Source organism: Styela clava, chromosome 9, assembly GCF_964204865.1.
Source record: "Styela clava chromosome 9, kaStyClav1.hap1.2, whole genome shotgun sequence".
Taxonomy (NCBI): domain Eukaryota; kingdom Metazoa; phylum Chordata; class Ascidiacea; order Stolidobranchia; family Styelidae; genus Styela; species Styela clava.
Window position 1 is genome coordinate 15,175,029 of NC_135258.1, and position 27,158 is coordinate 15,202,186.

At 34.5% G+C, this 27,158-nt stretch overlaps 2 protein-coding genes across 2 annotated transcripts; both read right to left on the reverse strand.

Annotated features, from left to right (window-relative positions):
* Positions 1–1,120: 1,120 nt before the first annotated feature.
* LOC120339424 (uncharacterized) lies at positions 1,121–18,104 on the reverse strand. The gene is made up of 23 exons (XM_039407548.2): positions 17,749–18,104; positions 17,482–17,563; positions 15,520–15,576; positions 14,151–14,204; positions 13,327–13,392; positions 12,420–12,461; positions 12,080–12,136; positions 11,599–11,643; positions 11,278–11,307; positions 10,439–10,471; positions 10,309–10,335; positions 9,396–9,466; positions 8,372–8,545; positions 7,796–7,950; positions 7,294–7,530; positions 6,576–6,812; positions 6,234–6,500; positions 5,528–5,700; positions 4,671–5,389; positions 4,012–4,397; positions 3,666–3,873; positions 3,067–3,252; positions 1,121–1,866 (listed from the first exon to the last, which is right to left on the reverse strand). Exons 1-23 carry the CDS (start codon positions 17,998–18,000, stop codon positions 1,729–1,731), a joined length of 3,696 nt encoding a protein of 1,231 aa, XP_039263482.2. The 5' UTR covers positions 18,001–18,104; the 3' UTR covers positions 1,121–1,728.
* Positions 18,105–21,550: 3,446 nt separating this feature from the next.
* LOC120339137 (THO complex subunit 7 homolog) lies at positions 21,551–26,095 on the reverse strand. The gene is made up of 6 exons (XM_039407216.2): positions 25,905–26,095; positions 24,008–24,128; positions 23,566–23,680; positions 22,871–23,025; positions 22,387–22,523; positions 21,551–21,942 (listed from the first exon to the last, which is right to left on the reverse strand). Exons 1-6 carry the CDS (start codon positions 25,915–25,917, stop codon positions 21,878–21,880), a joined length of 606 nt encoding a protein of 201 aa, XP_039263150.2. The 5' UTR covers positions 25,918–26,095; the 3' UTR covers positions 21,551–21,877.
* Between the last annotated feature and the right edge of the window lie 1,063 nt (positions 26,096–27,158).

The window sequence follows — 27,158 nt, forward strand, 5'->3', positions numbered from 1 at the left end:
GTAATTACAAACGGTGTCGCGAGGAAAAACGAATACTCACTTTCTTGATAACCCGTCTCAAACTAGCGCTCGCATGTGCCAGGAATATCCAGATGTATACCATCAAGTTTCTTTACTTGTAAGCGTGGGAGGGGTTTGTTTGAGCTGTCCAAATTGAGTTTCTTGTATAAGCGTATGTATTACGTGGGCATGACGCAAATATTTTCAACTACAAGGCTGAAAGCGTATATAGCTTTTGTATATAGTTTTCTTTATATTCGCACGCGAAGTTAGCTGACCGATGAACGGCGATTATATTTGGGCGTCTCTACACTTCTACTAAACGTCAACGTTTGTACGAAACGTGATCTCATTGACCATTCAGCTCATCTCAGATGCCAACCTATTTATGGGTACTCACGTAGTGCGTGCACTAGGTTATGGTTGGGCCACAATGTTATTCCGATTTTCCTTATTTTAGTTCCATTACGAGTTCGAGGACTGTCTGTTTTAGCTAAGTTAATATACCCCCTACCCATAGGCTTCCGTCCCTTTACACAACTTGATGTAAAGTAGGCGAACAAAATTAGTTACTACTTATCGATCTTAAGATCGGTAAGTATGTTGATAGGTATTTGTCTGTTCGCTTGTTTGTTTGTCTGTTGGATACACGCGATATCTCACGAAAGCGAGGTTGAATCTGCTCCAAATTTTGCATGTGCATTCATCATAGTTCGGAACAGGAGCTTATCGATTTTGGATGGATTATGTCGTATAATTAGCAAGTTATTAATTAATTAGTGATAGGACACACGGTGTCACTATGGAGTAAGACCACTGGTTTGGGGGATCCCCTAACCTCCGATCGATGGGTCTTCGGTTTCCAACCGAATTCTAGTCTACATATTGGTTGGTACACACACTTCTGGAGCGCCAATTTATTCGTACCGGCACGTGTCCAGCAATTATTTCGTTCTTCAACGTTACTAGTCAAGCAACTCTCTTATTAGCAGCATCCTTAACAATACTACTTGAAAAACTGTTACTAAATGAAATTTAAAAATACATACACATATTTGTTTTAATGATCCACATTTACAAAAATGAATATCTAATAAAAAAAACATTTGTAATGCTCTTGGCCTGTAACTTGACCTAAACGCATACATGCAAATACCACTAATAATCCAGATTTGATTAAACAGACTGGGGTTTTTCTGATAATATCTACAAAAATATATTTGAAAAGCAAATATATTCATACTTTTATTTCTTAACAGAAGCTGATTTGAATAGTAAGTATTAGGCTTTTTAAATATATATATATATTTGTATATCATATTTTACATACCTACAATTATAGATTTGCTTTGTAAATAAAAACATAAAAAGTAGTTGTTCAAAAAATGGTGAGGTGCGAATGTGGAACCAAATACTAGGGTTGTTATCAATCTTATAAGAGTTAATCTGATGTTAAATAACCAGTACTAGGTAGGTTAAGAGCTAATTAAAATGAAATGATGTACAAACTTTTTGAAACATTTCTCATACATAAAAGAAACTCTGACCACCCTTCTGCTTGAATGTTGAAGGCCATTAATGTAAGTCAAATCGAGGCACTGGCAGCATTGTCAGCGAAGGCATCATGAACTGCTAATACTTATGCTAAAAACTCTTTCTGTTTCACGTTAAAGTCATTTAATTCAGAAAAAGAAGAATGTTTTTATGTGTATAAAGTACGCTAATTTATCACGCGTTCTTCTCTATCCAAGAATAATTAAGACTGGTTTGAGGTCGATCTGGAATACCAATATCTGGTAAATCAATATCGGCTAACGCCTTCTGTTCGTTGGATATTTGTGTATGTTCTTTAATCATGCATGTCGACTGAAAAAAAGAATAAAAATATTAATTGTAATCAAGCAAGAACACTAAATCTTTCCGACAGTCACAAGTTAATAAAAAATTATTTTATGAGTTTTTACATTCTGCCATGAGGTTTTGACTTTTGGTGAAAAACATCGTTCGTGAGTTTTGCGAACACAAGCTTTTCCAGAAAATGTGGAAAAAAAGAATTTAACGAAATACTCTTATCTGGCACAAAAAAATGGAATGATCTATTTTTGATGTGTGAAAGAAATTGATGCTTTACGAACACGTTGAGCGTTTGTGAGGATTTGTGAATGACCCCTCGATGTAACCCTAAGAGCTTGCTTAATAAGCAACACATACTCTTTTCGTGCAATGAAACGGATGATAAATTAGATGAAAAATAAAATTTGTACAAATAAAATGCATAGTGTTTGGCATAAAACAATAGATGATCCTTACCTAGACCAGGCATCCTCGCAGCGGGAAAAATAAACAAAGTTACTACTAAATTTTAGTATATACAGGGTGGCCCAAAAGTAGGTATACAGTTATTTCATTTATTTTTTATTACCTTCCAAGCAGCTAGAAAACTAATGTAAAATTCACACTAGATTTATTATCTAAAAATAAGCAATTTTTGTGATACTTAACAAGTAACATATAGTGAACTGCAAGTAGCTTCAAAGCATATAAAATAGTTTAATAACTATATACCTGCTTTTGGGCCACCACCTACTTTTGGGCCACCCTGTTACAGTTTCGATGCATATAGTATTTTGAATTATACATAATACTCTTCATGAAGACAAAGGTTGATTAATATTTGACCAACGTTAATCGAGTGCAACTGAATTATAAGTACTTAACACCAGAACTATGGAGGCAGGTGAAACTTACAATATACTCTGACCCCGAATTGAGAAAACATTTGTCCCGATTTTTGATTTTCTGCAGAAAATTTAGCATTCTTTTATCGCGATAAGAGTTCTGCGATTCCGACTACACCGAATTCAGAATTTCGACTCCGACGTCAGGGTGTTTAAAATAGGACTCTGGTTCTGCTTCCACAGCCTTGTTTTGCAACACTTTTGTTTTTTCTTTTACCCTTCTAGCCCATTGTCTAAGACGCATTTCAACTATTGATCTTTGAGCAATTTTTTTCCATGCTAAAGCTACTTTCTGTGTAGTATGATAAGTAATGATATGGCCTTTTACCCATGCAAAGAATGTGGCAGCTCCTTTGCTAATTTCACCGAGTTCTTCGAGCTTGAGACCACGAAGCTGTTGCTCTGCTCTCTTGATCGCTACCGAAGGAATATCACCTGGTACGCACGTTCGAACACGTCTTGTTATTGCATTTTGACCAAGTTTACCAAGAAGTCCTTGAACCTCAGTCCAATTCTAAAACAGATTTTGTAAAAGTCAATCTTTGGTTTTCAATATTATCAACATTTGCAGATTGACTATGAAATAAAAGAAGAAAAATCTATGACATTGACTTGTATTTGATAAGCAAGTAATTTATTTTAATAGTAAATATCATATAGAAGAAAAGCATTATGGTACTATTCAATTATTTCTCAGTCACTAATTTTCTGATTTTTTTTATTTATTCTATTTATGTTAGGATAAATTCGAATAAGTCAGATTAGAAAAACGTATTGAACAATTTGAGAAAACAGAAAAAGGGGCAATAACTCAACCCAACGTATGTTAACCCAACCTTAGATAACTAGAATAATAAGAATTGGAGGCGGGGCAATAATCATATAGTACCAACATAGCTTGTCAAATAGTTGATATAGACATCCCACCTTAAGTTTCTTAGGAGATTCTCCGAGAATAGTGAATGCAGCTGCCATAACTTGATGTACAGACGGAGGTGGAGTCGGATATTTATGAATCTCACTAATCAATGATCTATTCATTTCTGAAATCGCTTCTCGTAGATTATTTAACTCTCTCAAATGATAAAGGAGTTCTTTAGCAATATCGTATTCTTCTTTCACGTCCATAACGAAACTAAAAACGAGATTAAATAGTGTTACTATATTGTATCAACTACCAACATAATAGTAATGCCTTCATTATCTGTCAAAATTGCCATGTTTATTATAGAAAAATTCTATTATCGTTGTCTGTTTATGATATTTTGCTCACCCGCCGTAATCGGCATCATCCACGGCGTTTTCCAGACCGGAGAGATCTCTTCGCTTAATTGCGTCTTGAAGTCTTTCTCTAAGATCTTGTATTTTGAGAGTGTCAAAAAGTTCTTCAGCTTCAACAACAACAGGAACGTCTTCATCATCAAATCCACTTTCCTCAAATTCCTCAAGAGCAAGTTGAAGATGTTCAGTGTCTCTGGATGCGATTGCCGATCGCAGAACTTCAGTCAAGCGTGCAATTTCTGCCGCACGTTTTGCATCTTCTTTCTCCTTTCGCCTTTCTTGTTTCGCTCGTCGTCGTTCTCTCTTTCTCAACTTGTCTAGCGTTCGCTCACCTTTGAGTAAGAGCGTTTCATCGTCTACTCTTGCATCTTTGAAGTCCTATGAAATACGAAATAAGATGGCAGATAAGATAAGATGGAAATCCTGTCCTGAAAATTTTAAATTCCACCACTGGTTAGGTTTTTATTTTCATTTACGAGATCGGAAAATTATAGCAGGAATTTAACTCCAAGGTACTTGCATATTTATGGAATATTATCTCAGGAAAATCTGTGGTTATCATTCAATTAAAGGAATCTCGATTTTTCAAAGTCTAAATTGCCAGGGCTAATTAGATACCAGGGATAATTATATACATAAAAAATAATATACCTGCAAAGCAACATCTAGCATTCCGATATCTCGAGCGCGCATACCCTTCTTTACTGCCATTCTACGGGCTTTCGGATCCAAGAAAATTGCCAGCTTGCGCGGCTCAACGAGTTCCTTCCTCTCGATGAACGGGGCCTGAATAGCATTCCTTATTGAATGCTTGAGTTCAATGTATTCTCTTTTCTCCACTGCCAATTCGAGGCGTTCTCTTGCATTCGTCATAATATTTACTTTGTTTTCGAGTGTACTGGCATTGACACGAGCATCTTCGAGTAAAACTGCATCTGCGTCCGAGAACACGCCATCAAACTGTTCTGCGCCTTTCTTAGCGACTGTCATTCTATCAACAGCCTGTTTCAGTATTTCGAGATTTGGTGGCACGAGTGGTACCGATAAGTCCGGCCGTACTGTGGCAATTTCGTCCATTAGTGCAGATTTGTGTTTTAGTGTATTCAAGGCAGTTCTTGATTCATCCAATACCCTAGAGTCATCAGCTGTCATAGTATATTCTTTGTCTTCTGCTAAAGTGGACATTTGGTCAACAAGATCTTCGATTTGAGGTATATTTTCGTTGGCAAATGACCGCGCGAGAGCGCTTTTGATTGCTTCCATTCTTTTTCGATAATCGACTTGTCCGCGACACGCTTCATGTTCACCCATTGCACGAATCAGAAGGCCTTCGTCGATCTCTTCACCTGCTGCAGCAAGGCCTTGAAATGCTGCATTACAACAAATAACCAATTACAACAAACGTATTACAAGGCTAATTTGCCAATGCTGAGCCGAACTCGACATTACGTTATTCTAAACTATATGCGTGCTTTTATTATTGTATATATCTATTACGACAGATATACCTTTTATCATTCCTCCCATTGCAGTGACGTCACCAATAGCCATAGCATTTTCTAATCTCCACTTTACGTCCATGTGTGTCCTTCTCATTTTCTCTTTTTCTTGCAGTTTCTCTAGAACTTCTTCTGCTTTGGCCACATCACCAGTCTTGTCGACCAACTCGACTACCGGAGTTCTAGAAATAATTTTTTTTTATCAAAGTTCAATTTTTGTCTTAGTTTATATGTATAATTGACCTCATCCATTTAAAATCCATTCCGGGCGCACAAAATCGGCATGAAATTCCCTTTAACATTAGCTTTTTGGTAATTTAGGTTTACACGTTAAACTCTTTTTTATTTTTATTTAATTCGTGATGTTAAAATGATTTGTATCTACGATTTGTATTTTCACACGTGACACTATATATTGATCATGGTTGTTTTTTGTTTTTGACCATAACTACGTTTAACGAAATATATACAAATAAGTGATGTGCTAAACTAATCTGACATCATGTCGGGTGATATAAAATGAGACAAGGCACGCATCGAAGTAAGATTATGGTGGGGAAGTTTTAAATAAAAATAAAACAAAATGGTAAATTTCTATAAAATCATATTCATTCAATATCCTGCAGGTAAACAGTGAATTTATCCATGTGCAATAAAAAATGGTTTCAAATACAAATATACCATCATCACATAATTAGATCAAAATTCTACTTACTTGAACACGACAATAGCGTTCGATAATTTCGCTATGTCTCCTTCAGCTGTTAGTGATCTCATTTCTGCTAAAAGAAGATCTTCTCTTTCAATTACTCTCAATACCTTTTCAGGATTCTTGAGATCGGCTTCAGGTGCACCAAATCTCCTACAATCATCAATTGATTGTCTCAAAGCATCTTGATCTCTGGTGAAACTAGCTTCTTCCATCTTCTTAAGAGATGTATCAAGATTCTCTTTTCGCTCTTCCTCAATTTCCTCCAAAGTTCTACAAAGAGGCAAAAAGACAAGATATAGATATGGCATAAACAAAGTTTTTATTGGGCGCCAAATATTTGCTTACTTGTTGGCCTTTGCAATGTCGTCATATTCATCCGGTACTTCTGCGAGAGTGAAACTTGCTAGGGCAGCAGCTATGGCTGTCGGTTCCCTCGCTATCACTGCTGCTCTTAAATCTGTTCTCATTCCATCATATGTGCGACCTTGAAGAAGTTGCTCTTGACGAAGTTCTTCCATCACTCTTGCCGCATTCTGATAAGGTTGATTCGTAGCAACAGTGGCGTCTTGCAATTTGAGAGACCTTAATTCAATTTAATGTAGTATGAGAAAAAAGAAAATAAATATTTTTTGTATCAAAATATTTGAAATGCATATATATATATATACATATTTGAGTTGTATGCAAATTTCCTGAAGATTCTTTTGGAATGTAAATTAAAATATACTGTATTGTACAACTTTACAATATATGATCATTTGGCATTCAATACATTGTGTGCTTATTGACCTCTGAAGGAGTACAGGTGGGGGTTCCACTCTGGCAACGTGTGCTAAACTAAATAACGCTGGAGTGCGAAAGCGCAGATATGGATTTCTCTTTCCCTATAATACCAATTGATACGTTGTATACATCAAACACAGTATCAGCGAAAGAATCTTAACGTGATTGAACTGTGGTATAAGTGAAATAAATTGTATTCTTTTGAAAGAGGGTAGCTATATAGACACCATTTCTCGCGAAATCAAAAAAGATGCCACCCTTCCAAATTGCCAAGACTTACTCAAATTCTGCCATCGACGATCTTAACATTGTTTCATTTCTGCTATCAGCTGCATTCGCCATATTTAATTCAGCGTGTTTCATATTCCATTTCAAGTCCACACATCTCTGATAAGTTCCTGTATCGTCTTTCATTTCAAGTTCATTGAACCTTTTCATGAATTCATCCATCGTGTCAAGATCACGATCTTTATACGAATTTTCTAATTGAGTTTGAGTACGTTTCCAGGCGTTCATTCTGAAAGTATAGTTGTGAAAAATATCAATTACTTTGCCATATTTTCCATCAAAATATATACTATAAGAATAATCTTAAATTACCCGTATTTTCGTCAATGGCATTTAGGACATGGGTACTAGACAATATATTAGCTAAGTTGGGCCCACCACAGCACCAAGAAAGTAATAGATCATGCCATTCCAAAACTTAGTATCTTCTTATTTATGCGTGGCTTATTAGCATTGTTTCAGTAACACTCTTTTTTATATACGTATTGACGTACTTGTTTTCCGCATCTTTCATAAGTTGAGGATTGTCTCTCATTAGTCCAGAAGACCGAGCTTCGACAATTGCAAATTCTAGAACAGATATTTGACCGAGTGCCATTGCTTTCAATAAAGTGTCTTCTCTAGCCATCAGCCAGTTGAGTTCTGGAGGCTTCAAGACAAAAAGTAATACCTTAGGATTGGTTACATCTATTGGCCATCATAACATACCGCAACAAACCCAATGATGTATGGTATATGAGTTTAGTATTGCTTAGCAGTTGTTCATTCATTTTTATGTTTTTAAAAATTCAGGAATATCACTAAATGTACGATAGAATTACTCGTGTTATTAGGATATATGCATTGAACTTTCATAGCGTTCACTACTATCATTATAATAAAGAGGCGATAAATCAGAGGATGTCACTCCAATATTTCGCTCATCTAATTATTTACTAAATCAAATAAAATTATCAACACCTAGTTTCAAATTTTAATTAGATTTAATACGCATTTATATATTTAGTTTAAAAATATACATTAAATCAATAAACTACTTTCAGCAAATTATATTAAAATTATAAAATTACCTTTCCAAAATCTGTATCTCTTAAGTATGAAGATGAGGACGTTGGAGTATGCATCGGTGTCACAAGTTTCCTTTTCCTCAGCCATTTAACAAATTTTTTTACAGCAAATACGACACAAATACCAAGTATAATGCCAACAACCCCGGCTATTATGGCGAAGTAGAATGGTATTAGCTGATAAATAAATGAGAATACGGTTTTAATACAAATAGAAACGGAAAGATGACAAAATAAAGTGATGCATGCTGAAGAGTGAAAATTAATCACACAGAAAGCGAGGTGGATGTTATGGAGGTAAAAGCACGAGAAGTTTTAAAAGGAGGACGCACTAGTGCAGTCGTTTTACAGCGGGGTTCTGCGGCACCGTAGGGTTCCCGCGAGTATATTCCAGGGGTTCGTCAAGTTTCATTTTAAAACCGAAATTCTAATTTATAAAAACATCAATAAATAAATTGTTCAGATATAATCAAATACTTTTAGGCTTGCTACTATCATTAAACTCGCTACACTTTATAGAAAAAAATTTGTATTGCTAATATTAGATTTGCTTATATATATTCATAAAGGGCAATAAAAGGCAATTAAACGAATGCAAAGGGGTTTCTCGAGCTACTGGAATGTTTCATCGGGGTTCCTCTACACCAAAAAGGTTGAAAACCACTGCCTGCTGGTTACATTGTCAGACCCAAGTAGGTTGGCATTAGTGAATATCATCATGCAACTAAGGTGACCACAAACCACATCATCCAAGGTGTAACATGTAAGGTAGGCAAAAGTCGTACCCGGATGATTTTGGGCCCTTTTGTATACCAGTGGATACTTTCTCACATATAGCTATATAGTCTTGTACAAGGTGGGCGCGTAAATCCCACGCCATAATAAAGAAACAAGTAGATTTTGGAAAAGATCTAATAAATTTTTATACGTGTAAAAACCATACAAATATTTTCCTTTAATTTGAGCTGTCTAAATTTCGTATCGTTATTTTATGACAAAATTGCGGCACTACAAAAATTTTTCATACCAATCCTGCGTCTTCATCAGTGTCATCAGCAGCTGTCGTAACTTCAAAGGCTGTTGTTTCTTCGGTGTCGGCTAAAATGAATATTTATTTTTACTTCAAGTTTCCATTCAGTTGAGAATTTTCCTACGCCTTTTAAAAATATTTTGACGCTAACCTTTTTATACCGGAAATCTTTGCTATTCTAACTACATGAAACAACTGAATGATTTACATTTGGGGCTTTATAGTAAACCCACACGCGCTTGAAGACCGTTTCAGAAATTTACAGAAACGTCAAAAACAACTTTTGAGTGCTTCATGAATGACCATGTAACTTATAGACTGAGTACTTTCAAATGAGATAAACGAACAACCCAACAATTTTAAACTTATCATTTACATTTCATGCATATTTAATAAACATCGTGAGAGTTAAAACCCTATAATTTAGTGACATGGCGGTCATGACACTATTTAAAAGGGTGAAACGTTCAAAATTTGAACCTGAATGCTACTTGAAACAAAGGACAGATGAATTTCTTATTGAGAAAGGATTCAAGAACTATTTCAACACTATAAGATCCAAGCTAATAATACATACACCAATAATAATGATAACCATTGTTTTAATATTGAATAACATCAAACAGAACATTTAGAAAAATAACTGCTTTGAGTAAAAATTTTCTATTTATTACTAATAACCGAACATAGTGCCAGAAGAATCAATGTACAGTTCCAGAATAGTGATGTGAATATAAAAACACCCTTAAACGACTTTACAATGTGCTGTAAATGTCAATATGTTATATGTTGGCGAATATTTTTAATATGTGACCAAATTTGAACAGTTTTTTATGTGTATTATGTCGCTATAGTTGTAATCAAGTCGCTAAATGAAATTTCATTTTTGGTAATGAACAAGAAAACTCACCAGTTACTATTTCAATAGTTGTTTGCTCTGTAAAATTTAATATACATATTAATATATTATTAGGAAAAAATTCTCATATATATAACATTCCAAAAACATTTTTGATATTTGTGAAATTTATGATACTCACCGACTATAGCCTCCGTAACGGCGGCAGTCGTTTCTGAAAACGGTAAAATAAATGAAAGGTATAAATTAGTTCCTTAAACTATTCTGATCGCAGGACATTTTGTGTCTTTGGACATATCCATAAACATACATATCCACATATCTCGGCATGAATGCAATAAATTGTACAAATAATATCGAATCTGAAATATTCCGGTATTTGATCCCAGTAAATGCGTATCCCCGCGTATGGTAGCTCATATACTCATTACACAAGGGCGTGCCAAACTTTTCTGCTACCCAGGGCGAGTTTCTGATAATGATGCCTCCTTATACCTAACTTAGAAAATAATGGATAAACAAATTATAGATGTGGGTATACATGAGTATGAATAAATTAAAGGTGAGGTAAGAGTGAAATGTTCGTATTATTCCGCTAAATCACGCAATGACCAGAAGAGTGCATTGGCGGGAAAGGGCAGTCAGCCATCACCACAATTACTCACACAAAACTATGCACGTAATGTCAGCTTTCACCTAAATAAAGTAACATCAAGTAAAAAAATGTGTATAACGCCAACTCTACAACTTGGATCTGCTGCCCCATACCACGTGCTGCCCGGCGCGATTGCCCATATGGCCCTCCACTAGGTCAGCCTTCGATTAGATATCACTACGTTGCTGCATCTTATCTGTTGTGTTCATTGAAATAAATGTGTCGAACACTTATAGAAATTGCAAAAATCTGTATATCAAAGTGACGAGTACCAATCAGTATCGCGATGTTTTCATATAACATCTATCTATACAAACATCATATTCGATTTATTTGTTCAAAACAGTACCATTCAATTTCCTTACCCGTAACGACTGTGGTTTCTCCAGATTGTTCTGCAATGAAAATGCACTGATTTAAACAAGAGAGTACTACGGAGCGAAATATAATTCATCAATATCTGTTGTAAAGCAACCCATCCCATGAAGCCCAGAGAAAATATGAACAAAATAGGGAAAAGTTTCGCAATTAACTACTGCAAATTTCGAGGGCGATTTAAGAAAGAAAATTTGTTGCTCCAACAAAAAAAAAGAGATTTTCTCAACGTTTCTACAAGTCCACTTCGACATGAAACTATCGTGTCTTGAACGTCTGAATCAATAGTGGCAAAATATTTTGGAACTTACCAAACAATGATTCAGTGGTAACATCTCCTGAACTCTCGTCTGTTGCTGTGAAAAAAAATTCAAACGTTAAAAATTAAAGCGTATAAGGTTCAAAATTTGACTTGAAAGTTGACTAAAAATGACAAATCATAAAGTATCTTAACAGTAAAAGGGTAAAATCTCATTCATGCCTGTAACATTAGCTTTTTCTTGAACATAAGCATGTTTAGTATCATGTACAATGGAATTCAAATCTTTTCTATTAAAATTTTTGATTCATCTCATAGACTCGGTTGTTCATACGGATTCAATGGTACGAGAAACATTTTTAAATAAAGATACACATTGCCACACGACCTCTATTCTCATTCATTATTATTTCATTAAAACCTGAATGATCACATAATACCCATCAATTCAGACTCAAGACTTGGAAATGTACTTTGGTTATCATGAGTTGCTTTAGTTTAAAATTCTCATCCAACTTAAAAATGATTCGAACCTGTTGTCGCGTCGCCAGACATCTCCATAGGCGCGGTTGTTTCATCTCCCGACAATTCTGAAACAATAAGAAAACATTTATAAGAAATAATAGGTAATGTAATGAAACATTGTTGTATAGTCAATGTACCGTAATTGCAAGATTGTAACCGTGAAATTGTACGAAAAATTTTTTATGTCAGAAATTAAATTTATTTCAACTATATATAATGATCTAGTATTTTAAGCTCATATATGATTTGCTAAATGTATTATATTATTTGTGTTATGTTTGTATTCTTCTAATATATAGATATATGATCTATATTCGATCAATTGTTCAAACTGCGGTTTTAACTCACCAAACATGGATGCAGTTGTTGCTTCTTCCTCAAACCCCGAAGCTATATTGTGGAGAAATAATAAGAATAGTGACTAGTGGATTTATAAAATTAATACTCAAGAAATTATAAAATCAAATTATATTGAGAGGGATTTGTCCGTCGTTAGGGTCATTCATTTTAACAAGATTCACTCATGAATATACTTAGTGGTTTTTGTAGTCGATCTTATATGTAAAAATGGCACATCCAGATTATTGTTATACATAAACCTGATTTATACATCTATACCTGATCATTTTTGTAGTGGAATTTATATGTTAAAAAGGGTACATTCAGATGATTGTTTTAGATAAATAACTTTTAATGAAATTTTTTTTTTCTAATATACATCAAAAGTGGTGCAGAGGTGTTAAAATCCAATAATCCACATTTCCGAATATGTGCTAGAATGTTATTTTCAAATATGGAATATCAAGTATATTCTAAATTGGGGGATGTGAAGAAGGCATAAAATTAAACCTGGACATACATGAAAGTTTAGATTAACAATGGTTTGATTGGGTCTATTTTTTACAGTTTTAGGAAGTTAAATGTATAATGTTCGGTCATACTCTGAGACATAAATTGTTCCAAATTATTTTAAATTAAAAAAAAAACTATTGTACATGATTCCTAAATTTTTACAGTTTGATAAACATAATTTAGAATCGATCCAAATATTCGATTCGTTTTAGCAAGCAAGGCGATGAAATGTTCGGGGATCTGACACGATAAAGTGACAAAATTGTGGATCGAATCATGTCCAACAAATGAGCCAACATTGTGCTTTTGAGTATTGACAATTATTGTGTTATCATTCACGACATCTATCGTCCTTTAAATTTTTCATTCTCAAGTTTTTTTTGTTTGTCGCTCTGTCTCTAACCTGTCGTTACATCACCAGACATCTCCATAGGTGACGTTGTTTCGTCACCAGATTGTTCAGATGAGTCTGCGGAAAATTTTATAGAAAATTGAATTTGATTCAAATATTTATGAAATATATAATGTATTTTGACAACCAATACAATGCAAAAACTGTCCAAAGATATTTTTAGCATGGGATGCATTCAACTTAAGCGTCAGGCTACGTATAGCAATATAATATAATATATGTGGCGAACAAAATTAAAAATAAATAATAATAAAACAAAAGAGAAGAAATACATGGGCGGGATATCATTATCGCGAGGCTAAGACTATTCCACAAATGTAGGGCGAAGTATAGTTGGCGAAAATCCACGGAAGTTGGTCAAATAATGCCAAAGTTAAACTTTGTTACAATGTGGCTGTGCTTTGAATGGGCTATTATTTTGCAGAAAATTTCTCCTTTTTAAATCACCCATTGATTACACCCAGACTGGTCGTAGAACTTAAAGAAACTTGTTTTACGTTGAAGTGTGTTGAATTTTAGATAGTCCACCATAGTAATATGTTAAAGGAAAAAGAAAAAAAAAAAAGATGGCGCGATGAAGAATTTCTCAATGCTGAAATATAAGAGGGATTTTGCTGGGGGAAACATTCATCACCAATGTAGATTGGGTATCCAATCCTTAATCTTTCCGAGTGAATGGACTTTGGAGTATATTGGGAAATGCTGATCTAAGATCTTGCGGGGTAATGTGGTATTCTCACAGTACTCTATGGCTTAATTAGAGCCGATTGAAATCATTGAAATTTCCGCATTGTCTTAACTGATGTTTATCTAACCTGTCGTTACATCCATTGGTGACGTCGTTACTTCTCCTGATTGTTCACTTGAGTCTATGAAATAAATTTCAGAAAATTAATTTTGATTGTTTCGTTTACAATGTACGATGTACATCGACTATAGCAATAATGTTTTATTCAACAAATGCAAAGTTATTTTGGAAGGGTTTCATCCCCGAAAATACGGGGCTGGACCACACTGGCCCTACAATTTTAAATTGACTAAAATCACATGAACTGATGTATTGTATAAACTTTGTATAAACATTTTCTGACGTGGTCCAACGTGTGAAATAAATAGCATGTTAAAATGCTTGTTTTATGAAAAACTAGTAACATTCAAACGTAAATGTCATTCTGAATTAAAATATATGCAAAATGGAGTCTAGTTTAAACATAGAATTTTAGACGTGATTGTTTTGGCTGTGCGCAACAAGAAAAACCGTATTTGGTCAATTCCACGTAACCCTACGGGACAATTCCAGAAAATTAGCATGTCGTTAGATGCAATATATTTTTACATTTTCAGCTACATGTTCTGTGTCATTGTCCAATCAGTTGCTTATAGGGTTTGAACAAAATTGCACAAAAGTTACACACAAATCTTACTTAGTGGATATAAAATATACACGTAGTAAAATATAGCGTGACATTACGGGACGCCAAGTCCACCATGCAATAATTGTGTTGTGTTGTAAATTGTCGCGATGGTACAGCAGGAGACCATTTTATGCTCCAGTAGCTGAAGGACCCTTCTATGTGTTGCTCAAGTTACTTAATGTAACACTGTAGATCTATGCCAGTAATGTGTATATTGTACGTGACACTACGGGACATTTTTTCACTTTGGAACAGCGGCTTCTACAATCTTCCAAAATTCTGGTATTAAATCATTAAATAGGCGAAGAGATGTCCTACAGCACTACAAACACTTAAGCCTCATTAAATTAAGTCCAGTACATTTATTCGAAATGGAATAACTGTACCAGACAATCAAACACTTTGTGTTATCATAAAACATGCGAACAACACATCATAAAACAACGATTATATCGAAATTTCTACATTTCAGGCCACTTTGTGTAAATCATCAAAAACCCGGGTGAAATTCTAACATTTTCGGGGAAATGAATGCAGTTCAATGAAATTTAAGTGCCTTTTGATATGAAAAATACAAAACAATTACTTTCACTAGACTTTTAAAGAAATTGACGAAATTTAATAGTTGCTTGGCCCATTTAGGCAAATGCGACAACAAGAGTAATAAAGGGTCCAAAATAGTTTTTTCTATTGAAGCCAAGATTAATTGTGAGTTTTAATATAGAAAAATTTCCTTTAAAACTTGCACATTTTTAGGGGTTCAACTGACCTGTTGTCGTTTCTCCGCTGGTTCCACTCTCTCCACCAGATCCGCTTCCAGGGGCAGCTGGAAATATGATTATTACAGTTGCAAAATCTTTGTGACATATTTTCGCAAATGTTTATAACAAAACCCCTATTAAAATACTCTTAAATATTGATAAAATCACGGAAACCGTTAAATAAAGCGCACTATTTGAAACAAGCTACAATTGATAGTTACATAATTTCACGTGTTCTGATTAAAACTAATTTATATTAAAATATAACTAGATCCCTGAAAATATGTCCGAATAGTATTTGAATACTTTTGTCCGAAAACTCATTAATATTTTCATTTCATCATCGTGCATTATTTAACAATGTAATGCCGCACACCCCACCCGGTAAGTAAGGCTAAATTAGAAAGATTCTGTTTTTTTTTCAAATGAAAGTAACTTTTCACATATTGTGAGATATCAGTGGCTGCCTGTACAGGGTAGTGTAAAAACATCACGCCCTGTACATGATTCCTATTTGAAACAGAGTTGATAGGTTATTGTAAATTTACAATATCTGGCCTTTTTAATTTATGAGCGAATGTGAGTGCTTTGAAAATAAAAAATAAAAAAATCAAGATAGTGTTTGTAATTTTGGGCCATACCGGTTCGTACAAATCACTGAAAGAACAGCGACGATTTGACGTCCAGTTATGATATGACCAGTAGCACATTTTGGAAGCAAATTCGTTTTCTTTGAAAAGATTCAGAATTGAATATAATTAAGTCGACAATTTCAATCAGTTCTTTCAAGAACACATATTCAGAATTGAAGTGGGATTAACAAAGGGCGGGGAGTAACACAGAGTTCGTCGACAATTACTGAAACAAGATATGTATTGAAAGAATAAAATGTAAAATAAGAAATTTGACAAACAAAAGTATTTATTCATTAAAAAGCAAATATCAATGGGCTATTTCGAGGATACCCTTATACAATTTCTTTAAAAATCCATGTACGATTTGAATAGATGTTTTTGGATTTGGGAAAAAACAAACTTCTTTATACGCCAAGATTTAAATGGTAGATTACATATAACTCGATAAAATTTGACGAAAAAAGTAGAAATGAGCAAACGAAACGATGCAAAATTGCTCAATTGTATGCTGGAAGCTAAGTCAAAACTGGCAAAAACTTGGCACACATTTCGTCCAGATAAAACTAAATGCAACCAAAAAAGGTGTTCAATTGTTTAATGAAATATTTTATGAATTAATTGCTAATATATATTACAATTTTACTCCCCTCTCAGCCAGCACTCACAATAGTTGTGGTTCAACCTGTTAGTGTCACGATTTTGCTTTTAGGTAATATTCAATGCATCGTTAATAGTTGCAGGATTATGCGATTAATGTTCTGTAAAATGTATACAAGTGGCCGGCAAATACTGAGGGAGGGAGATACCTAGATACCGGACCGTATGCATTTTCGGTTTGGATGTTTTGAAACATTTATACTAAATAATACAGTGAACAACAATGAAAATTAATCTATTAATCAACAGCGAACATTTTAATTTGATGTAGATATAGTGTCAGTAGAAAGTTGAGTAAAAAGTAACATTCCTAATGAGGATCTACAAAACCGAGCATAAATGTGGCTTGACTGACAGAACAAATATCTATGTTAAGGTTTTCAGACATGGGTCAACACCATCTGCAGCATCGGAAACGAGAGGCATATCAACGACCAAAATGGAAACGCTTCCTTTAACGATAATATGCTGATTACGAACATCGAAAAAATGAGTGCGACAAAACAAGCTCAACGTTTTTAATGCTGAGTAAATCCGAGTTGTCATAAATTTTGAATGCTGGAGATTGTTTTTTGGCGGTGGGTTCGCAAATTTACGTAGGTTACAACCAGTCCGCAGTATGAAAGCGGTTGCAGATCTCGGTGGTATACAATATTTCCGAATCAAAGCATACCCTACCTGAACCAGTTTCTACTGCAGTTTGTCGTTTGCTCCTAGATTTTGTAAAATCCATTGACGTTACGTGAAAAGTCGTTCCGGCCTGAAAAAAATTATTCATATTAAGAATTATTCACCTACAATTTTCAAACTTTAAATCCCACCATATTCAAACTCAAATACCATTTGTATGAGGACCGTTACTTTTAAATGTTATATATGCCTCGAGATTTTATATAACTTTCACATATATATATGCTGAATAAGTTTACTTCGGTTAGGTCTTACCTGTAAGGGAATATCTTGAGCTGTGAGTTGACGGTCGACCACAGATGAAATCCAAGAATAGGATTTACTTCCAGATTCTTTAACTAAAGTCTGCGTAAACCACCCATCACTCACGTATACCACTGAAGATCCGACAGCGAGGATCGAAAAGAGCATAACCCATTTATTACATGCGTTTATTCTGTTTGTGGTTGTGATCAAATTTTTCTTCTCGTATTCCATTGCATTGTCCAAATCAGGTCCATTGGCCATATTTATATTTCTTGTTTACAGTGTGCGATTGAAGTTTTCACAACCGGTTAAACCGGCTGTGTATTGTTATATCATATTCAAGAGAATACCTTGCCCATGACCAAACTCTGCTTAACAAAATTAATTGAAAATAAACAAATAAATGTTAAACGCTTCCTTAACGGCAAAAATCTTCTATTGACAACCTTTTTCTAGGAGTAAAATTCAGTACCATAAAACTTAGTCTGAGCTGCTTTTAGGTTTCTGCTTAGCATCAACGTGAACCATTTCAAGCATGTAGTCAAACAGTAGGCTATACATGAAGATATATTCCTCATTTTCGTGGTAAATTCGTGATTAATATACATATCAGTCTGTAGTTCTACAACCTTCAAACAATTTCTCTTCTGATTAATAAAATGATAACACTTTTGATATATAGTAATAAAACGGCCTTAGTTAGACTATTATACCGAAAAGTAAAGTTGCGCCCCGCAAATTTTATTTAAAATTCAGGCTATGTTCATTGAGCAGCACATATTACAAGATACTTTTGCCACTACAAAAGGATAAACTAAGGCGAAAGGGCACAAAGAAAGCATCTTGACAACAATAAAAACAAAGACATTACACCTTAGTGACAACATTAGATTTTATTCTGTTTGAAATCGTACGCTACCAATTTGAGAAAGACAATACAGGGTGGACGAAGCCTTCCGAGATATTCTATTAATTTGAATCATTCTGGAATGTACACTGAAACCAAGCCTGATCACACACATGTAATACCACCAAATAATTACTGTCGGCGCAAAATTACTGGAATAGGTGTTACGCATTGTGTAAAAAACTATAGGTCGCCAACGTCTGTAAGGCTGATTCCTCTCTTCAAATAATAGTTTCCCAATAGTATATTCATATGAGTACCATGTTTTTTACCTCCTGAAATTGTTTCTTATCTTTGCTGATTCAAACAATTGTTGGTGTCCAAACTAATAATTAAGTATATATTAGTAGTTCAATTACCCAATTTTTTTTTTGTGGGGCTTAGTCCTCGCTTTTAAATATTAGTCTGTGTGTCTAAGTTTAAAAATGTGTATTAGCTGATCTTTTGCTCAAACTGTTTCATTTCTAAAAGATAAATTCCATTTGTCAAAATTTGATTTTACTAAAATAATGCAGGCAATCTAAATTAGATAACGGCTTTGAACCTTAGGTTTCCCATAACATCACATTATCAAAACGATAAATAGCATCTCGATCTCGCTCACATATATTTTCAAATATGTATCCATGACGAATGCTTGTAATATTTTACTGTAATCAACGCGAACTTGGAGGGAGCTGACTCCGATGACCGCGAAATCGTATCGCTCCCTCCAGTCTATACCAAAAAAAGATTTTTTTTTGTATCGAGTTTTTAATGTTACGACTGTTTTTTTCTGGTTGTCGAAATAAATCTTCCTCTCTCTCTTCAGTGCTATGGATCATTTTGATGACTGGGCAGAAAGCTGCATACAAAACTAGTTAATACTGTTGTGTCCTAGAAGAGGTTATACAAGAAACAAAGTTTTTCATGAAAACTGAATGAAAGGAGCTGTCTTACATCTTCTCTGTCAAAAACTTACTGTGCTGAACAACCCATTGAACTTGATCAGCGATAACTTGAATAATATTTTCATGATAAGATAAAATAAGTTTATTTCGACTCCATAATCAACATAAAAGGCCATTAAATCATTGATAAAAACAAATAAATAAAAACCGATTATGAAATCAGGAGAGCAAATAAAACCTTGGATAAGGTTTGAAACGTACAGAATATAAGATGGAAGATTTTGCTAAAAAGAATTGCAATTCACACACACACACACACACAACCATAGGGCTATAATAAAGTTAGAAAAAAGAGCTTTATATAAATTTCAGAGGAAAACAAACAAAAAAACAATTAAATAAGTAAAAAATAAATTAGAATTAAAATACGGATTGTAATTAGAAATAAGAATTGTTTGCCACACCATTTTAATAATTTTATAGAAATTCCCAAATTGAGTACAGATTATGTAAACAAGAGTGAACAGTATTTAATATGAAGACAAAGAAAAAAAAATTTTGCCAAGCCGATTATAGTTGGAGTCAAATTGCCCAATCAAAGTTGCCAAAGTTGGTGCATGAAGAGGTGGGCCAAACCGCTTCATTCACCCATGAAGAGCCTAAATATTGCCAACTTCTAGTCCAGATTACATCAATTATTATTTGCTACTGGTAGCAGATTAAGTAAAATTGATTAAATTCGGTATTGGTAATGAGGTAGGTATTGGAATATATTGGTTATTATGCGATGAGAACCCTTCCGAGCAACATCCCAGCATGGCCTATTGAGTTGCCTTGACTTGCATTCCTACACTTTGGCGAGTGGTTCAACCTATGCGTATAAAGCTCACGGACTCCCCAGAATCTTTCCGTGTACGGTTGGGGGCACATAAACTACCGATTAGAAACCACCTGTTTAGGTAGAGGTGGAAAATAGTGTTGTGAAATGACATTAATTTCATTTCAGACCCCACTCAATCAACGAGGGTAAATTTGAAGGATTGAATCCTGTAAATCCAAACAGCGTGTGGGTGATTGTCGTACTAAGCCGTGACCAACCGCTAGTCGGATGTGAGTTCTTCCACTATCCAAGTTACACTCGCATAAAAATATATACCGTCAAACTCTTGCTATATCCAGGGACACTGTTTCGGTTTTTTTACCGCATGGCGGGTTTTTAAAGTTGGCGTAACACTCAAAAGCAATCATTTCCAACAATTGAATAACAGCTCGTTTTCGCCACATAAAGAACGGTCATAGCCAAAGTTATTTGGGAAATGAAGGCACATTGTTAAGGTGTTTGAATGTAAACGGTTAGTACATTCGGACAGTACCGGTATAGCGCAAGTTTCGATAAACATTTAGGACATGATCTAATGGAGAGGAAACAGTCAGTAAGTCCATGCATCGGAAACAAATAACTGGCTAACTCATCACATACCCAACATTGACTAGTAACCGAATGAGAGGCGCGGTTCGTCATATGATTAAGCCGTCCCATCGGCTCCCCCGAGATAAATATGGATGTCTGATCCGAAAATTAAACATAACAATAACTAAGATTTATAATATTTGATTTTACAATTTTAACTTCAGCCTGCAACTACTTAAAACCTAGTATAATTCACAATACAGGATAGGAATTCACCCCGGGGAGATGAGCTAAGAATTTCATATTTAGATAAGATTTACAAATTTATCCTATCTATCAAAAATTTCGGTTCCTGCGGCTCTCCTTCACCAGTAAAACTGTGATATCTTTTTTTAAATATTGTATAGGATTGCATTTTAACTGGTTGGAAAAAATAAACTTGACTCGCACAAATCTGGAGTGTTCATAAGGTTTATCACCGTGACTCGCCAATCGTAGAGCCTATGTTCTTCAATGCTATTGCAACTTGGCTACAGACATACATGAAATTCATGTTTCACATCAAACATATGACCCATCGCAGATTTCAGAAATAAGACTTCATTCTATTTTAAAAATGTATTTCAAAATTTAGGTGCACTTATCTCCAGGGCCTGCTCCTGTTATATTGTGAACAGCGCTGGGGGATTGGTTACATCTTTCCATTTGGTCTTGGAAGTTGACTCAAAATTTCCAACATACCAAAAACTGGCACGAGAGTAGAAAATTAAAAGTTAAGCACAAATCAAACTTTTTGTAGTCATGACTTCGCTGTCCCTCCGCTGAATGCTGTGGTGTAAGATTCAAAATTTTCATCATCTCTGAGTCAAAGTTTAGTGCAAACTAACCAATGCCAGAGATCTTAAAATATCAGATTAACACATCCTTATGTCATGTTGCATCCATACTGGAGTCTGGTTGATCAATTTCCATTTCTTGATCTTCAATTTCATCCTCTGAATAAGGGTTAAGATTCTAATAGGAGTTATGATGGATGTATGGCTCTTACTACATTATACAAGGAACTGTTTTAACAACCTTGCTTTCACACAATTCTGTTTGACCCAATATATATATATATGCATTGAGATGGTATAGATCTGAGAAAGTCATCAAGATGGCTTAATTAAGCAATGGCTGGTCAACGCTATCTAGTTATCAAATCAGGTAAAAAACAGCTGGTCAGTCATTCACAGATGGATAGAGTTGTTATAAAATAAAGGCCACAGCATATTTAATTTTCAAATTTAATGAATGCTGATCAAAGATTTATGAACAGATTATAAAATTAAGATATTTAAAAATATTTATAAGATTAAAAAAAACACTGGGGTAGGGTAATAATAGTTCCTTTTGGGTATTTCAAGGTGTAGAAACATATCATAAAAATATTTTGGAACCTTCAAGTGTTTCTCGTAGATGATGTATTGATGTCAACAAAGCATGAAATTGTTTTCTCCTTTTCACTAGTTTTCCATCAAGTTTTCTTTCTGTTTCTGTTAATTCTTCTAATTCTTTATTCAAATCTTCTAGTTCTCTGGTATAAATAAGTAGCAATGATGATATTTGGAATTTCCATACCTATATTACAACATGAAGAGCTATTACTAAGCTAAGCAGTGTTGAGTAGAAAAGAAGCCCCTAAATGCCGAGTTGTCAGTCAAGTCAGCTGTAAAGTTGGAATCCCAAGTCAAGTCGCTGATGTTCTGAGTCACGTGTCGAGTCTTGAGCCATAACAAATTTAATAACCAATAATTGAGACAGTGGCAAATTTACAGAAAAAAGCAATATTTTCAATTATCTATAATATTAAGGTTAGTTGAATATATTTTGATTATAGTTCATAGCTTATTCGAAACAAGTTGAAAAATCGTAAAAACAAACTTAGACGTTTTCTTCCGATCAGGATGCTGTAAAACGATAGTAGCCAGTGCATCATATTCTTGTCTGTTCTTTCGTACTAGTTTTGCTTTTTCCAAATCATTCTTACATTTCTCTATCTCATGATGTGCCAGTTCAACATTGTTGTCAATGTCGTTCTTATATTTGTACAAAACATTGAATACAACATATTATGGATCAATAAGCCAATTAAATCTCAGATATATATTTACATATAGTTTTATAATTTTTCTATGCTCAATACAAAATCCCGATCTCCATACGAAAACTGGAGAAGGTACTTATAAAACAGTTGCAAGAAACTACTGCAGTTGCATAGCTAGGCTTCTATCAAGACAACTGCTTTTGCCTAAGGGACAAAGTGTAAGTTCTAGGGGGAAAATATCATTTTTTATTGTCAACATAACTAGTTGACCATGATTATCGATAAAGACACTTATAACAAATAATAAGTCCATCAGACACTCACATAGTTGCTTAAATTGTGCAATAAATTCGTTGTTAACAATATTACATAGTGAATATAATCATTTCTGTTTTATTAATAAGAAGATGCTACCCATTGTGCTTGTTTTGTCACAACAGGGGAAATTCACAAGTTTAAATACCAATATCATAAGATTGATCAATCAAGCCTTTGTATTGTCTTCCCTCTCCCTAAAATCATAGTCGAATACCTGTATTTTTTCATACTTTCTCATCTGCTTTTTATTCATTTCATGAACATAAGTTGCCCTCGTCATTGCAAATTCACTTTGAGATAGAATTGATAGCATTCTTTGTAGTGTCTGACTGAATAAAAACCAGTAGTATAAATTTTGCAGTTTATTATATTTAGGCCAATTTTACCAGGAACTGTGATAACAGCATCTTGTTATTTGCATCTCACTGTTTTCTTTATTAATTGATATGTGTTTTGAAATCGAATGTCATAATACTTTTTTTACTTTCGGTGTAAAGCTTTTTGATTTCTAGTTTTGAGTAATTTTATGTATACTATAAGAAATCCATTATAAAACCACATTTTTATAAGACACTACTCTCAAATATCTTTTCTTTTTCAGAAATCCATTCTATATTCAACTCTTACTGTCTTAGTAGTTAGTACATATCTCTTACTGATCAGTTTCTGAAGATTCAGTATTGCACCATTTCATAAAGAGTTTCATCAAAGTAGTGAATCTTCTTTCATCCCCGCCTCCATCTCCATCTATCAGGAGACGCTTTCGAATTACTTCATCTAAAAAAAAATATTATTGCTTGAAATCTGAAGCAGAGAAAGTGGTACAGGATGAATTTTTACATTTATTCGGAATAAGTTCTGAAAGTAGATACGACAGTAAGTTGCCGTCATCATATCAACCAGTTGATAGTCTCTCATTCAATTATCTGCTCTGACATAGTATGAGAATAGTGAACTCGGTTGATCATATCAAGTCACAACTATGTCTTCCTCTTACAGTCTTAATATGACATCCCACCTACCAATAAAACATACCGGTATCAATGGGTCTTAAAAGAGTTAATTAAAGTCGTTGAGACATATTTCAGTATTCGACAAAGAATTCAAAATTAAGGGGTAAAAATTTTCATTATACTTTATATAGTCAGTTATGTAGCATAGGATAGGTACGGTACCCCTTTGAAATCTCCCATCTAAAAGCCAAAAATTGAGTGAAGAATAATGCAGTAATGTAAGTCTGTATGTGGGTCTGGTATAGTTTAGTACCGGTACCACATGTACTTCTAGTTGGCCTGACTCAACAATTTTTGCATATGTCAATCCTAACCCCCACCCAACTACGTCACCGAAAAAATACGTCATTTCGACATCACAGTGGCGTAATAAGGCCCACCAAAGTATGCGGCTGGTCGTCCAAAACGTGCAGACGATCATCCGAAATCGAGCAAGCTATTTCTCTCGTTTTCGCGTCACAACAATCACGATGGGAGTGAGATGCCATTTCGGGCGATCGTAATTATACTTTGGCAAGCCATATGACGTGATGGTGACGTAATTTTTGGATGGCATAGTCAGGTGGGGGTTAGGAATAACATATACAAAATTCGTTATGCTACCCCCACTGCAAGTACTTGTGGCACTAAACTAAACTATTTTTTGTTTTTCAGGTTACTTCAAAGTGATTAAATGAAGTAAAACACATAAGGAAAAAATCAAACAAAGACTCCGATATCCTGTGAAATAACAATCTTATTCCTATATCCTTGTCTGAAATCAATACCCAAGAATGAAAAACCTCACTTACACCCTTTGTAACCAATTTTTTTCCATATCCAACTTTAGTTAATTATAGTAATTTTACTGTTCCAGTAACTTTAATTACTTATCACAATCTGGACTATAATTTGGCAATAATAGGCTCTAATTTGGGGAATGGAATGGTCTCGCCCACCTCTTCATGCACCCAATTCTGGCAACTTTGGTTGGGCAACTTGGCATTTGACTCCAACTATACCGGTACCTAATCAGCTTGGCAATATGTTTTCAATAGAATCTTCCTTTTATATTTTAATTAACGATTGGAAGATCGATCAATTTGGCATTGGCAACCATTACAAAATTATCAATATGGTGTGGCAAATAATTTTTTTTCTTTTCTAGTATTTATTTATATTTTTTTGTTTACTGTATAGTACCGTATACCCTAAATTTATCGTGTTTTATTTTCACTTAAATAACTTCTCAGTGGTTGGGTGTGTGTGTGGCTGGTGGGTGCATGTGAGTGTGTGTGAAATAACTTAATAATTTTAGGTGAGTAAACACGTACCACTTCCTCTTGGCAAAACCTTCCATCTTATATTTTGTACGTTATAAAACCCTACCTATCTAAGGTTTCGTTTGCTCCCCTGATTTCATAATCAGTTTTTATTTATTTGTTTTTATCCGTCAAATGTATTGTTATGCTGATTATGGAGTCGAAATAAACTTATACTAGACCCTCAATTTCGTACCGGTACCGGTATAGATTGCAAATGTTCGGGCATTTCTGCTTACCATCCGTAGCCATTATCCTCTGATCCAGTTAATGAGTTATTTAATAACCGTTGAACCTTGATGACGTCTTGTTGAAAATATCCAGAATATTTGGCTGCCTTGCACCAGCGGTTCTGCGACTGTAGGGTACCGTACGACAGCACGCGTGCAAAAGTATTGTCAGAGAGTAACGCTGCAAACTGACAAACAGCAACCACTGTGAAGCTAGTAGCAATTTGACTTTTGTGTGCGGCGAAGCGGAAAGGTGAATATTGGCAGCAGAAATGAAGGAGTGTCATAATCTACATCCGAAAAAATGTAGAAAAACGAATTTAGAATACGATCAATGGGAAGATACTAATCATTTACGATAAATTAACATCTACAAAGCAAAAAATAACAATAAATTACATGATAAACAATGAAAAAACAATAAAAATGACACGAATTTTATTTAACTTCCTTCGAAATAGCAGATGAGCAATTCCTAAATCAAGTCAAGTTGTACAGTAAACAAAACTAAGGAGATGGATGACGAGTTTAAAAAATGGGGAGTCAGCGTACCCCCATAGGAGAACATAAGCCTTCCAAATTTTAAAACCTAGGGTATTCTCATAGCTAAAAAACGTCCTTATTCGGAAAATTACCTATAGCTAAAAAAGCTGATTTAGTCAAATTTCAAAGCCTAGCAGCACATCCTTCCGCCCAAGAGGCATCCGATTTGATTATTTATTATTAAAGAGGTTTATCTGAAGTTATTTACACAACTCGAACCTAAGTCATGTTTTTATTAGAATCTAGGGTATTATCGAAGCGAAAATGGCCTATTTTTGAAAAATTGCGTATAGCGAAAAAAGCTGATTTAGCCAAATTTCAAAGCCTAGCAGCACGCCCTTCCGCCCAAGAGGCATCCGATTTGATTATTTATTATTAAAGATGTTTATCTGAAGTTTTTCACACATCTTGAACCTAAGCCTTGTTTTTATTAGAATTTAGGGTATTATCGAAGCGAAAATGGCCTTATTTGGAAAAATTACTTATAGCGAAAAAAGCTGATTTAGCCAAATTTCAAAGCCTAGCAGCACACCCTTCCGCCCAAGAGGCATCCGATTTGATTATTTATTATTAAAGAGGTTTATCTGAAGTTTTTCACACAACTCGAACCTAAGCCTTGTTTTTATTAGAATCTAGGGTATTATCGAAGCGAAAATGGCCCATTTTGGAAAAATTACGTATAGCGAAAAAATCTGATTTAACCAAATTTCAAAGCCTAGC